At 37.3% G+C, this 13,794-nt stretch overlaps 1 protein-coding gene across 3 annotated transcripts in view; it reads left to right on the top strand.

The window, feature by feature from the left end:
• Positions 1 to 13,594, top strand: part of FGF13 (fibroblast growth factor 13) — a 594,651-nt gene extending 581,057 nt beyond the window's left edge. For all 3 annotated transcript variants that reach the window (XM_005880795.2, XM_005880793.2, XM_005880794.2), the window contains 2 exons: positions 10,723 to 10,921; positions 12,206 to 13,594. In XM_005880795.2, the coding sequence (XP_005880857.1) occupies positions 10,723 to 10,921; positions 12,206 to 12,342 (336 nt within the window). In that variant the 3' untranslated portion in view covers positions 12,343 to 13,594. The remainder of the gene's footprint in view (positions 1 to 10,722; positions 10,922 to 12,205) is intronic.
• Positions 13,595 to 13,794: the final 200 nt, after the last annotated feature.

The raw sequence follows: 13,794 nt of genomic DNA, 5'->3' as shown, positions 1-13,794 counted from the left end.
AAAAATAGTAATATAATAGTAATAATAATAATAAATAAATAAATATAAAATAATAAATCAAGTAAAATAATGTGAGAAAAATTTTTTGTTTCTTAAGTAAAATATAAAAAATAAAAAACTGAAGTAGTGAAGTTCATTCAATTCAGTAGAGCTTCAATGACCCATGGGGGCTGGTTTAAGACCCCTCTCTATTGTTCTGCCTGTCATGTCTGTTTCCTGTCAGGTAGTCAGCACAGTGTTGAAGTTCCCAGCAATCCAATGCTCCTCTGTGTCATAAGCCACAACTTTGGTTTCAAGCAGGCGGGATCACTCTGTTCACTTTGTTTCTTTGCCTGCCTTCAATTGTATTTACACAAGAGTCTATTTCTGACACAGCCCCTGAGTGGCAGTGTTTCTGTATTAGTTTCTGGGACCAAATGGCTCCTCAGCCCAGTCTCCCATGGCTCCCTGGGGGTGTTTAGACTCTTCCTTTCCCTGCCACACTCAAGACTGGGTTGGAGGGATGAACTCTTCCACAGCTGATTTCCTGCTCGTCTCTCCCTATTCTTCTCCCCAGTTTCCACAAAAACCACCTTCCCCTGCAGTCTTGGTGAGTGTTTTTAATTGAAATATCCTATGCACTGGGTTTAGCAAGTAAATTTAAAAGCAAGGAAGTTATAAAGACAAAGCAACCACACCAACTCATGTCTTTCTCCCCCTGGCACTGCAAGGCTGGTATAGAACTTCAGGCTGACTTTCTGGGTACAGTCTCCAACGGCTGTGGCCTTAGATCTAGAGTCCCCACTGCCAGCAGCCCTATGGACCCCCTTCCACATTGGAGGGCTACACAGACCCCAAGGGCTGCGGATTTGGTGTAGCACAGTCTCCTTCTGAGATTCTAGTCCTGGCTGCGTGCATTTCTCCCTCCAGCCCAGATCCTACCTCTCTCCAGGTGATCTCTGACATTTTCATCCACGGATTGCCTCACCAGCTGTGTTTAATTCACCAATTCCGAGTGGGTGTTGTTTGATTCAGCTGTTCCTTCTATCTGCTCTGTGAGAAGGTGCAGGACCCATTCACGTATTTGGCTGCCATTTTGTCTCCCCCTGGACAAATTTTTGAGGTGACCACAGCCAGGGATGCTGGAGTCTCAGTCTCTATGGGTTTGCAGCTGAGGCAGCTGGTCCCTGGGTTTTGTGGTTGTAGGGTCCCAGGAGGTATCCAAGGTCTCCCCGGGTGAAGGTAAGGCTGTGCTTCCTATCACAGCCGCTCTCCCCTTGGCATGGTCTCTGCGGCAGAGTCAGCCACTCTGGGAGAGATTTCAGCAGTAGTAGAGGCTGCCCAGCCAGGGGAGCCTGGTCTGCCAGTCGCCGACAGTTCTGTGGGATATAACTGTCCCTCACTCACAAATACACCCCGCCCCCCGCACTTCCACGCACTCCCTTTTTGCTCTTTCACTCACTCACACTATCTTGCTTACTGCTGTGCCATTGGCTCCCATCTTGGATCTGTGTAATTTTATTTTTAATAGTCCACCTCATTCCCAGGTTCTTTTCAATTGATCTACATGGAAAGAATCTTTCTCCTTTTCATGTCAGTTTCTTGGATCTCTTGGAAATGTTTTCAGAGTTCCAAGGCTTTGAATTTTCAGACAGGAGCTTGCAATGACTATTTAAAAGGATAGAACCTCCAAGCCAGTATGGCTCAGTTGGTTGAGCGCTGTCCCATGCACCAAGAGGTGGCCAGTTTGATTTTTTGTCAGGGCACATGGCCAGGTTTTGGGCTTGATCCCCAGCAGGGGATGTGCAGGAGGCAGCTGATTGGTGGATGTTTCTATCTCATTCTCCCTCCCCCTTCCTCTCTTTAAATCAAATAAAAAAACATATTTTTAAAAAGTAAAAAAATAAAAAGATAGAAACTACTTAAGCTTATTCTCTTGCTGAGTACAAATACTTCCAAAATCATTCCCTTGCAGGTGGATTGACCCCACTCTGAAGTTATTACACAAGTTAAAAAGGATTATAGTAACAGAGAACATTTATCCACTGGGCACACATTAATTTCATTAACTAGCCAACAGACAGGAAAGTTTATTTTTAGGAAATAATTTCTGATATTTGACTCCTCTTTAAAACATACAAGTCAGCCTTGCTATAAGAAAAGCCAACATTCAGCCCTGGCTGTTACATTCAGTGGTTAGTGTTGCAGATTCAATTCCTGGTCAAGGGAACATACCTGGGTTGCAGGTTTGATCAGGCCCTGGTTGGGGCATGTGCAGAAGGCAGCCAATCGATGTATGTCTCTTCATTGATGTTTTTTGTCTCGCTCTCTCTCTCTCCCTCCCTCCCTCCCTTGCACTCTCTCTCTCTAAAAAAAAAAAAAAAATCATTGGGTGAGGATTAACAACAACAACAAAAAAGCCTATGTCTAGAGTTAATACACACAATGAGACCAAAAAAGTTTTAGAGTTATTCACTTTAGAAAAGTGTTCTTCACTTGCAAAAGAGACTTTCCCACAGGGAGATTCCTTAGTAAGATTTTGCAAATAACATGATGGTTATACAGTCCCTCTACAATATGTGTTATGTAAAATGAAGTACATCTTCTGCCACCTAATGGCAGTGCCTGATCAATTTGTATTCTTCTACAAGGTTTGGGTCATACTAATACTGTCTTAGGTCAATTATACAATCTTGGAGACGTGTGGCCTGACCCTCCCCATTGTTGCAAATATCAGCAAGTTACCTCCATTGAAAACTGTATTTGCTGACCAGGTTTGGAGTTGAGTGAGGATTTTGGATCATATAATTTTTATATCAAGACAAAAATAACCCCTCTTAGGCTCTGTAAGGGATGTATTATTTTTGTTTTGTTTCCTGCTTTATTTTTCTAGCTTATTTCAGTGTGTTTTATAAAACAAATTGCTTTGTAAAATTTGACAGCCTGAGTAATATATTGCATGAGACTGCTTTACAGAAATATATGAAAATCCAGAACAAGGCAATATGAAGGACTAAATGAACTCCACAGCTAAAATATGTCCATGTCTGCATTCTAATTCTGTTTTAAATAGGCCATTGGTTAACAGACTCCTTAATATTTTTTTATCTTTGTTTGTGAAGAATTAAGGAGAAAAAGCAATACTGTGTTGGTATATTTTGTGGGGTCAACATAAGGTAAATTAAAATTTCTATGTAATACCTTAAAATATGAAATTACTACCAAGAAATTTCATTATAACCATATGAGAAAAAATAGACCCATGTGCATATTCTTAATTATAATTTGCATTTTTAAAGAAATGATTGCTAATTAACATGTGTACATTTAAGTCATTTTGTTGCATGAAATTTCATGAAGTCCATTTTAAAGCACTCTGTTTCTTTGGTGCTGTGGTTTGAAAGCACTGCAGCCTCTCAGGCTACTGCAGGCAGAACTGAAAAATGAAAGGAGACAAAATAGTTTTCTGGGAACCAAGCTTGTAGGAGAACACTAAACACAGAGTGTAATTCATGAACAGTCCTAATTTTTGGCAGAATTTTTATTCTTCCATGTTAATAAAACATATATAGGCAGACCCTTTCTTTATAAATTGATTGCATAGTGGAAAAGGGACCTTGAAAAGAAGAGAACTTGTTTATTTATTTTGCCCTGGTTTACTGGGCATGTATTATCAGAAGGAATCTCACATTTCATGTTACATCTGAATAAAACAATTTTCAGAGCTTCTTTCACATACATCATCTCATTGGATCCTTATACAACAAATCCAGTAAGGTAGCAAACTGGTAGGTTCCCCCCCATTTAAAAATAAATCAAGGTAATTAATTTAACTGAAATGTTTAGCTATTTGCAGACCCAAAGACCAACAGTATAAGCTTAATGCCTACTACTTGGTTAACAGGAAATCTCTTTATTTTTGCAGCTTAAACACTGATTTGTCTTTATTATCCCCTCTTCTCTTCCTCCCTCCCCTCTCTCACCCTCTTTCCTTCCCTCACACCCTCCTTTTCTCCTTTCTCTCTCCCTCCATCTCCAGTTTATTAAATTGAATTTATCTGTAGGCAGTTTTCCTCCTTTTATCACCTACTCTTTCTACCCTCCCAGGCAAGTTTTAACTTGTCAGTCTCTACTGTAAAACAGCCCTCTATTCATATAGTGTCACATTTAAAAGGGAGCTTCCAAGTGCACTTTTTATGATATTTAATTCTTTCATTTATTTCATCACATGTGTATTAATCATTGGTTATAAGCTAAGCCTTATTCAAGGAGCTTCCCTCAAGTATCTCATGGTCCAGAGGATATCTGAGTGAACAAACCATCCTGTTTATCACGAATTAATAATTTTGCTTAGCTGCAGTACACTGGGTGAGGGTTGACCCCTCTTCCCCAACCTCTTCCCTCCCATGCTTTGATCTTGCAATAATGAAATCCATGCACATCAAAGATATCCTGGGAGCAAACATCGAAGTCCTGAATATAATAATTAATCCTGGATTTTGCAATCACTGATAAAGGGGAAGCCTATATAGAGAATATAGGTAGTTACAGTGTCACCCCCATGGGTATGACATATTTTACTGTTCTATTCTTTTTTAACAGAATTTTAAATCTAATTTTTATCTATATATTATTTTCATTAGGCTGGGGAATAATTGATGTGTAAAAGTCAGACCCACTTAAATAACTTGCTAATGTTAAATCTAGAAAATTGTCATCAGAACACAGCTAAGAATTAGAAGAGTGACCCTTGCTATTGGCACTAATTGTTAAATTAATTGGATTGTCAGGTTACTGAAAATGTGACTGGAAGACAGGAAGAGAAGGAGGAGAGAGGCTTAAAGGGGTAGATAGACTAATTGTAATATGTTTATAGAACCTGCTGAAAAGAGGGAATCATGTTTTACTAGGTTTATTTTTTTAAGTTTCTTTAAATGCACACTCATAAGCAATTTTGTTTCTTGTTCTGTTATGCCTGCTTTACAAAATGTTACATCTGAATAAAACAAAATGTATTGAGAAACATTATACCAGGATGTGTGCACTTGGCATAGCATAAACATATGTGAAAGATTATACTTACTATGTAATACTGTTATCTCAGGCTTTGTTCAACATTTAGGGACATAGTGCTGCCGTAATTTGTATGGACAACCTCAGTAGACTCTGTTGCTCTCTCAAGATTCAAGGAAATCAATGCAGCCCATGTAGAAATATTTCTTTTGAGAAAAATATTTTTAAAAAATTTATAATATACATGGCAATCCTTAAAGCTTGGCATTCTACTGAGATACAGACTCAAATGAAACACTGCCACTCTATCAGTTGAACCATAGCTGAAAATACAAAGCAGGAAGAGGAAGTATGAACAATCTGCAATTGAAGGCTATGTTTGCTAAATTACTTCTCTTAATCAAGAAGGCATTTAGTCATGGTGTGTGTCTTTTGATATTATAGATGTATTTAGGGCACTGAGATGACATAAATTAGATATGGATAGTTTTTAGTCCTCACCTTTTTAGTTATGGCTACTAAGAATGTAGCTACACATTGCCTGCTGAGTGACATGACCTTTATTTGGCTCCTTTAAGGGAAGCCACCAACACAGTCCATTCTCCTGGCTCAGTCCATTGTGACCTGGCTCCAATTCTCAAGGCCAAAAAGGTATTGCACCCCTCTCTATTTTGCCCTCAGTGCTAGAAGCAGCACAGGGCACTATTGCCTCTTCTGACCCTAACAAAGAATAGCAATTTACACAGGTCTAAAGCCTTTTGTTCTGGGACAAAGATGTTTTCTGGCACTACTATTAGATCTGGTGGTTATTTGCAAATAACATTACTGATTGTGTTAATACTTTCTTCACATGACTCTCAAAGTCTGTGTGGAGGTCTGAGATGTCCTGAAAAGGGCAGCTGACCATTACCATTTGTGTCTGTAAGTATTCTCTAATATGTCATATTGACCTGATTTTGAGGGTTTCAAATGTTTTCTTCTTGCTGGTGATATTTCAACCTCCAAATAACTGTCTCCCGGGTCAGTGGGTGGGGGAAAGGGGACATATGTAATATTTTCAACAATAAAGATTTTTTAAAAAATCAAAATGGACTCATAGATACAGAGAACTGACTGAACAGACTGACAGTTTTTGGGGGTGGGGGTGGGGGTTGTGAAGCTGCATGATTAAATTGAAGGGATTAAGAAAAAAAATCCCTCATAGACACAGACAACAGTATGGTGATAACTATAGGGAAAGGGGGTGGGGGGATGTAGGAGAGGGTAAAGGGCAGATAAATGGTGATAGAAGGAGACTTGACTTGTGGTGGTGAATATACAATTACAATACCCAGCTAATGTGTTGTAGAATTGTACACCTGAAACCTATATAATTTTATTAACCAATGTCACTCCACCAAATTCAATTTAAAGTAGTAGAAATTATTTATTTAATAAATAACCCAGAAAAAAAAACTTTGAACACACACACACACACATACACACGCACACGCAAACACACGTACACACACACAAAGGTTCACTGGTCACTAAGAAAAAACTAACCTTAAACTTTAACAGGAATAGAAATGATGATACAGAGGAGATACAGACTGATTATTTCATGAGCTAAAAAGGTGTAATTTCTCTGAAAAAATATAGATATGTAAGAGATAAACAACTTTTAAGAGAAATCAATGCATAAAAAGTTTTAAGATATAAAACACCTTTTCTCTGTACTCATGCCAAGTAATTTCTTAGTGGCTCTTCAGAGAACACTTGGCATATTTTTAATTTATTCATTCATTTATTATGATAGATATTTAATGCATAGTAAATACAGAGCACAGTGATTGCCACCTCTGATTAGTGCCTAGTATTGCCAAGGCCACTATGGCACCTTCTTCAAGAACACTAATACTGGTAATCATCTCCAGATTGATCAAAGGAGGTTGATTCCTTGCCATAAGTACCTGGTATCCTCAGAAAAAGGCCTCCCTGATTAGGGTCAAATCCAATTTGTTATTTATATGAATCACTGTTGAGACATAGACAAATACAACTGCACCTTTTTTCTTTGTGTCCACTTCTTGTGTTGGGTGGGATGTTCATTTTTCCACATTTCATAGAAATCAAGCCTCTTCTGCCTACTCATTCAGACACTGGATAAAATGACAGTGTCATGCACAGAGAACAGAACACTCCTTTCATTGCTTCTATAGTCTTTTTTTTGCCTCATTTTCCTACCTTTCTACTGAGTTTTTAGCCTAAATTTAGTAGTGATGACTAAGAAATTGCCGGGATGTGACAGATCATTTAATTCATTGAGTCCTTCCTTGCCATTTTCTAATAGTTGTAACAATGCCAAGTTTTTCCTCCTAATGTTGTAGGAACCAGCATCTGTGTAGTATCTGTTATTTGTAACATATACTAAGTCATGCATGCAGGATCTGTCAGTGCCATGACAGCTTCCTTTTACACACAGCTGATTTCATTATATGATATTAAGGAAATTCCCTACAGACTTTTTACTAGTTACTTCAGAATCCTGGAATCTGCAATGCAAATTTGCAATCTCTGAAATTCAAATCCCATAAACAATAATCCCGTGGTCTGCTGTGTGCTAGGCAATATGACTAGTCATTTATGAAGATGAAGTTGGATTCAAAAATAGACAAGTCCTCTGCCGTTTGGAGACAATGTAGCATATGCCTGAGTCACTGGGCCAAGCTGGAGATCTAGCTAGAGTTTGTGAGAGCACAAATACAAGTACCCTGAATGAGAGAGATCAACTATGATTCCAGAGGCAGTCATATTTGAATAAGTACTTGAGGGATGAGGGGAAAGCCAGTAGGTAGAGAGATTGAAGAATGACATTCTAAGCAAAGGAAATGAATGGCATCTGTAAATGCACAAAGACACACGATTCTGTGATAGAGGATGAGACTGAAGGCATGGTTGTGATTGAATTGTGGAGAATTTTCAATGAAACATTAAGTTATCATCTTTACTAGAGGCATGGTGATACCATCAAAATTTCCTGAGGAATTGCCCAGCCGGTGAGGCTCAGTGGTTGAATGTTGACCCATGAACCAGAAGATCACAGTTAGATTCTCAATCAGGGCACATGCCTGGGTTGCGAGCTCAATCCCCAGTAGGGGGCATGCAGGAGGCAACTGATCGATGATGTTTCTCTCATCAATTTATCCAACTCTCTCCCTTTCTCTTTCCAAAGTCAATAAATACATAATTTAAAAAGTAATTTTTAAAATAGTTCCAGAGCAATTGAACTTTGTGTTAGTAAGAAAATATTTTAGCAGAAAAGAACAGTTAGGAGGTTATTACAGAAGGCCAGTGAAAAGGTAATAAGGGCACAAACGACAGCAATGGCAATGGGAATGGAAGGTCAAGACCATGGACTGAAGAGCATGTGGAAGAACATTAAGGTACCCTGAAGTTTTAAGTTTTAGCAGTTGCCAGGATGGTGGACTCTAATTTATAGAGATAGGAGACACAGAAGTAGAGTTTAGTAGATTTGTGCTTCAAATATTCTTCTCCTTTTTCTGTTTTGAATTCCTACCCATGCTTCAAGGCTCAGCTACAGTAATACTGTCTCTGTAAAGTACACCACTCCCCAGTCCCCCAATCAGAATTAAGTCAGGCTTCCTCTCTTTTCATGCATCACCTTCTTAATTCATCCTTTTTTGCACTTAATGGCAGCAAACCCTGTGTCCAGGTTATTTGGTTATATTTCTGACTCCTGAAACTACATGGTAAGCTTTTGGAGGCCACATGCTATTTACCTATGAATTTTTAGTACCACTCAAGCATATAATGGATTGCCAGAAAATTCATATAAATAAATGAATAAATAGATGGATGCTGTGATCACACAAGACATCAAATGCAGCCCTTTTTGGGACTTAGAGCACACAATGATCTGAACTCATCATTTTGTAGTCAGTCATATAGTGTCTTGATATGGCCACAAAGAATCACTTGTTTAAATCATATGTGTTATTTACCATATTTACTTTTAAATGATTTCTGACTCTTTAGGAAACTAAAATCTACTCTCCAATGATGAGATTACCATCCCCCAAATGGTGATTTAATTCCCAATGACTTTTAGCAGTGTTCTGTGCAATTGTCCTCATCACTGGAGGGAATGTAGAGACTTTGAGTCAAATTTCTTTGTAGGCATTCCTTGGCTTTCCCTATGTTGAGAATTCTACAAAGAGGAATTTCTGTATCCCATCATTAGAGCACTTTGGTTCCTATCACATGATAGTTTCTCTGGATGTAATGTTTATTCTTGGGTAGTTTGAATTTGTGTGAATTTTCTGAGGATCTATCAAGTGTGCCCCAGGCAGAAATAAACCAAAAATATTATTCCAGTCTATGAACTATGCAGGCCAGGTGGGAATCAGTGAGATTACTGAGATTTTTGTAGATTCCCAGAAAAAAAGGAAAAAATTGTTCAATTGTTTAACTTTCAGAAAAAAGCAGCCTCAATTTGAGGAATCTGCCCCTTTTTGCTCAAGTGACTCTCTGAGAGTGCTTTAGATCCTGTTGTTGAGGTAGTGTGCATTGCTTACAATGATATCTCATATGAAAGTGAAGGAAGGTAGGACCATGGAGGCATTGTTAAGAAAAGACTGGTGTCCAGAAAGCTTGCAGTATTTTTATAAGGTAGTTTACGTTTTTATTAAAAGTTATTCCTGATAACATCTCAGCAAATGAGCAAAAATCTAATGGCTTCCTTGGTGCCCCTGTTACATGTAGCTCAGTTAACATTTTCTTCATTATCTTACACCCCAAGTGGACCCCTTGCTTCTTATGGATTACTTAGGGGTTAAAATTTGCTGATCATTTCATTTTGCTTACAAATGGCTATTTTAATAGCTGTTTATTGCATGCACATACATACACAAAACTTGAAAGAAGGTTTTCTGTTTCTGTTTTTGTTTCTGAAACAGTTGGGTCGGGAACCCTTCATTTGTATGGGCAACTCCAAAGAAAACATGGTCAAGCATGTGGCAGAATATCACATTCCAGGATTGAGAGTCCCTTGGGCTGTTCTCTCATGTCTACTTATAGAATTACTGTAAATTTCTTACTGCTATATTGATTTGCTTATAAACTTTACTGTAAGGCAAGAGTGAGCAGGAATTTCTTTTTTAACTCAAGGTCTAATGACCTAAAAAACAATTTGGTTTACCTAAAAGTAAAAGGGAGTCTTTCGTTATAGCATCCCTTTAGAAATATAGGCAGCCAGCATTGTAACACAGATTTCCGTCTTGGGCAATTAAAAATTATAGTTTATAGTAATTGGAGAATCTATGAAAAGTAAGTACAAGGACTGAATATTTATTTTCTCATATTTAATCCCAAAGTAAACAAAGCTCCATGTGAAAGCTTTATGCCTGTCTTTTTTTTATATTTGGCTCTTGTATTTGTCGGATATATTACACTTATGTGGCTGGTTCTAATTTTTCCATTACCTTATTACAAAGAGAGCTAATCATTGATCAATGGCACTTGCACTTAGTGCTTTTTCTAAATTATCACAGAAAATACTATATATAGTCTTGTTTTCCAATGATAATAGTTTATGCTATTAAAATAGAGCACTGGTCACACAAGCTTTAACAAACAATGTCCTTAACTTCCGAAGGGCAATACCACATGATTCTCCATGAAATCCATAGCTGCAAATATTGAGCTTTAGTTTATTTACTTTTCTTGTAGGAACATTTCACACCTGAGTGTAAATTCAAAGAATCGGTGTTTGAAAATTATTACGTGACATATTCATCGATGATATATCGCCAGCAGCAGTCAGGCAGAGGGTGGTATCTGGGTCTGAACAAAGAAGGAGAGATCATGAAAGGAAACCATGTGAAGAAGAACAAGCCTGCAGCTCACTTTCTGCCCAAACCACTGAAAGGTAAGTTCGATGTTATAGGAGCTGGGATTAAATGAGTATGTATTTAAATCATTCCTTTTTCACACTTTTGAAAACGAAACATAATTCTTCTGCATTAAGGCTTTTATACAAAACTTTCATAACAGTTTAAACACTTAAAAACATTTAACTGCAAAAATAGCATCTAATCTTTTGATTTTAATTTTTCCATAATATATGTACATATAGTAACACCTTACTTATATGGAACTAGTTTAATTGTTAGCTCAGGACAGCCAAGAATCCCAAATTATGCCAGATTGATCCCTGGGCAGAAAAACAGATGCTTAAATGTATGTATACTTAACATTTATCAGAAAATTCGTTGGACATTCCCTAAGGGCCCAACAATATTGTCTCAACAATTTTCATTCATAGTTTTATTTTCCAGTCATTATTAGCAGATTAGTAGCAAATTAGAAAAGGCAGAGGATAGGAATGGACTGCAGAAAATAGGGATGTTAAAAGTAGTGAGACATGGTGGAGAAGGACTAGAAAATGCAGACAAAGCAGAGCAAGATCTTCAAGAGGTTATTGACCTAGGGTTCAACTCTGGGTTTCAAGTAGGGCAGACTTCCCAGTCAATCAGCATAGCACTGCTTCACAGCACATTTTTCTGGAACCAGTCTACTTGGATTCAAACCCTTTAATAACCGGATAGTCTTGAGAAGATTATTGCCACGTGTGTGCCTCAAGCTTCATGTCTATAAAATATGGATAAGAGTAGTACATCAGAGGATTCTTACAAGATTATAAGAGTTAATGAATAGGAAGCACTCAAAACAGTATCTAGTACATTGTAAGTATTCCATTAACATAAGCTAGTACTATTATTTACAGCATAACAGTAATCATATTTATCATTTATTGCATTAAGAATTGTGCTAATATTTAGGCTTTTTGGGAGTTTCATTTTAAATCATGATAAAAAATCAGCATTTTAAAATGTTTTTCATATTTAGCTTGCACAGCATGCTCTACATCATGTTTAAACTTATAAGAGCTTTATTAAATGCATTTTTCATTAATCCTCTCATATACATAACCATAAGTGATGGAAATTAGTCATTAGAATTCTTTACATACTACTTCACCAAGAGTAGATTTTGCTTAGTCTGATCCAGTTTACTTCGGACTGAGTCCTTGAAGGCAGCATTTTTCATGTTTGGCCTAAAGCGTGGAAGCCTAGTAACTAGAAGAAAAGTTGAGGGCCAGTGTGGTGTGCCTATTTAAAAGCCTTTGACACCCTCTTTCTGTGCTTTTCAGTGGCCATGTACAAGGAGCCATCACTGCATGATCTCACGGAGTTCTCCCGATCTGGAAGTGGGACCCCAACCAAGAGCAGAAGTGTCTCTGGAGTACTGAATGGAGGCAAATCCATGAGCCACAATGAATCAACGTAGCCAGTGAGGGCAAAACAAGGGCTCTGTAACAGAACCTTACTCCAGGTGCTGTTGAATTCTTCTAGCAGTCCTTCACCCAAAAGTTCAAATTTGTCAGTGACATTTACTAGACAAACAGGCAGAGTTCACTATTCTATCTGCCATTAAACTTTATCATCCATACTAAAGCCCCATAATTTAGATTGAGCTTGTGCAAAAGAATGCTAAGCATTATCAGTGAACTAAATCTGGGAGAAGGACTGCCCATTTTTCTCATGGTCTCACTTTAACTTTGGGGATGACAAACCACAATCATTTCACAGCACTAATGCTGATAAAAATTTGCCCTCCAAGAAAAAAAAATTAAAAGACCACAATTGCTCTTCAAAAATAAAACAAAATTAACTACTTAAATGTTTTGTAGAGGCAAACAAACTTATGTGAACTGTGTTGTTTTCTTGGCTTAATGTTTTCTATCTATGCTTGATTCAAATGTATTCTTTACTTTGGTATAGTGCAACTTTCTGATTTCTGAAATTCAGTGGTTCTATTGACTCTGTGTCACTTAATCCAAATCAACCAAATTCAGGGTTGGATCTGAATTGGCATCTCAGGCTCAAGGTAACAGTGTTCTTGTGATTTTACCATTTTTTTTTCCGATTTGTAGTACTCTGGTCAAGTTATTGTGCTGTACTTTGTGCATAGAAGTTGAATTGCATTGTCAACCCCAGTCAATAAATATTACTTAAACAACAAAAAAAGATTATCCTCAAGTGTAGATTTCTCTTAATTCCATTTGTGTTATCATGTTAAACTATTGTTGTGGCTTCTTATGTAAACACAGGAATTGTGGAACTGTGATATTGTCTTTTGTGTTGTTAAATAAGAAATGTCTTACCTCTATGTGTATGAGTCCTCTTGTCATTGTATTTGGCACATGAATATTATATACAAGGAAATATTAAGACTGGTTACCCCTAAACAACATATACTTATACTTGCTTCTGGAAAGTGTTTAAGACTTAGCTAGGTTTCCATTTAGATCTTCATATCTGTTGCATGGAAGAAAGTTGGAATCTTGGCATAGAGTTGCATGATATGTAAGATTTTGTGCATTAATAATTGTTAAAATCTGTGTTCCAAAAGTGGACATAGCATGTACAGGCAGTTTTCTGTCCTGTGCACAAAAATGTTAAAAAAAAGTTGTTTAATATTTGTTGTTGTATACCCAAATACGCACTGAATAAACTCTTTATATTCATTCAAAGAAAAATTCTTCAACATGTCTTTATTGAATGTCTATTACTTACCATTAACTGTTGTAGAAACTGGAGTTAAATCTTGAATTATACATAAGGTCACTGCCCTCAGATAATTTACAGTCTAAATATTCATGTTAACATGAACACTATTTAAAGAATGATTATTGTACTTGGACTTCAAATTGGAACAAAAATTCTCATTCCCATTCAG

Source organism: Myotis brandtii, unplaced genomic scaffold (assembly GCF_000412655.1).
Source record: "Myotis brandtii unplaced genomic scaffold, ASM41265v1 scaffold654, whole genome shotgun sequence".
Taxonomy (NCBI): Eukaryota; Metazoa; Chordata; class Mammalia; order Chiroptera; family Vespertilionidae; genus Myotis; species Myotis brandtii.
This window is presented reverse-complemented; position numbering and strand designations above follow the sequence as displayed.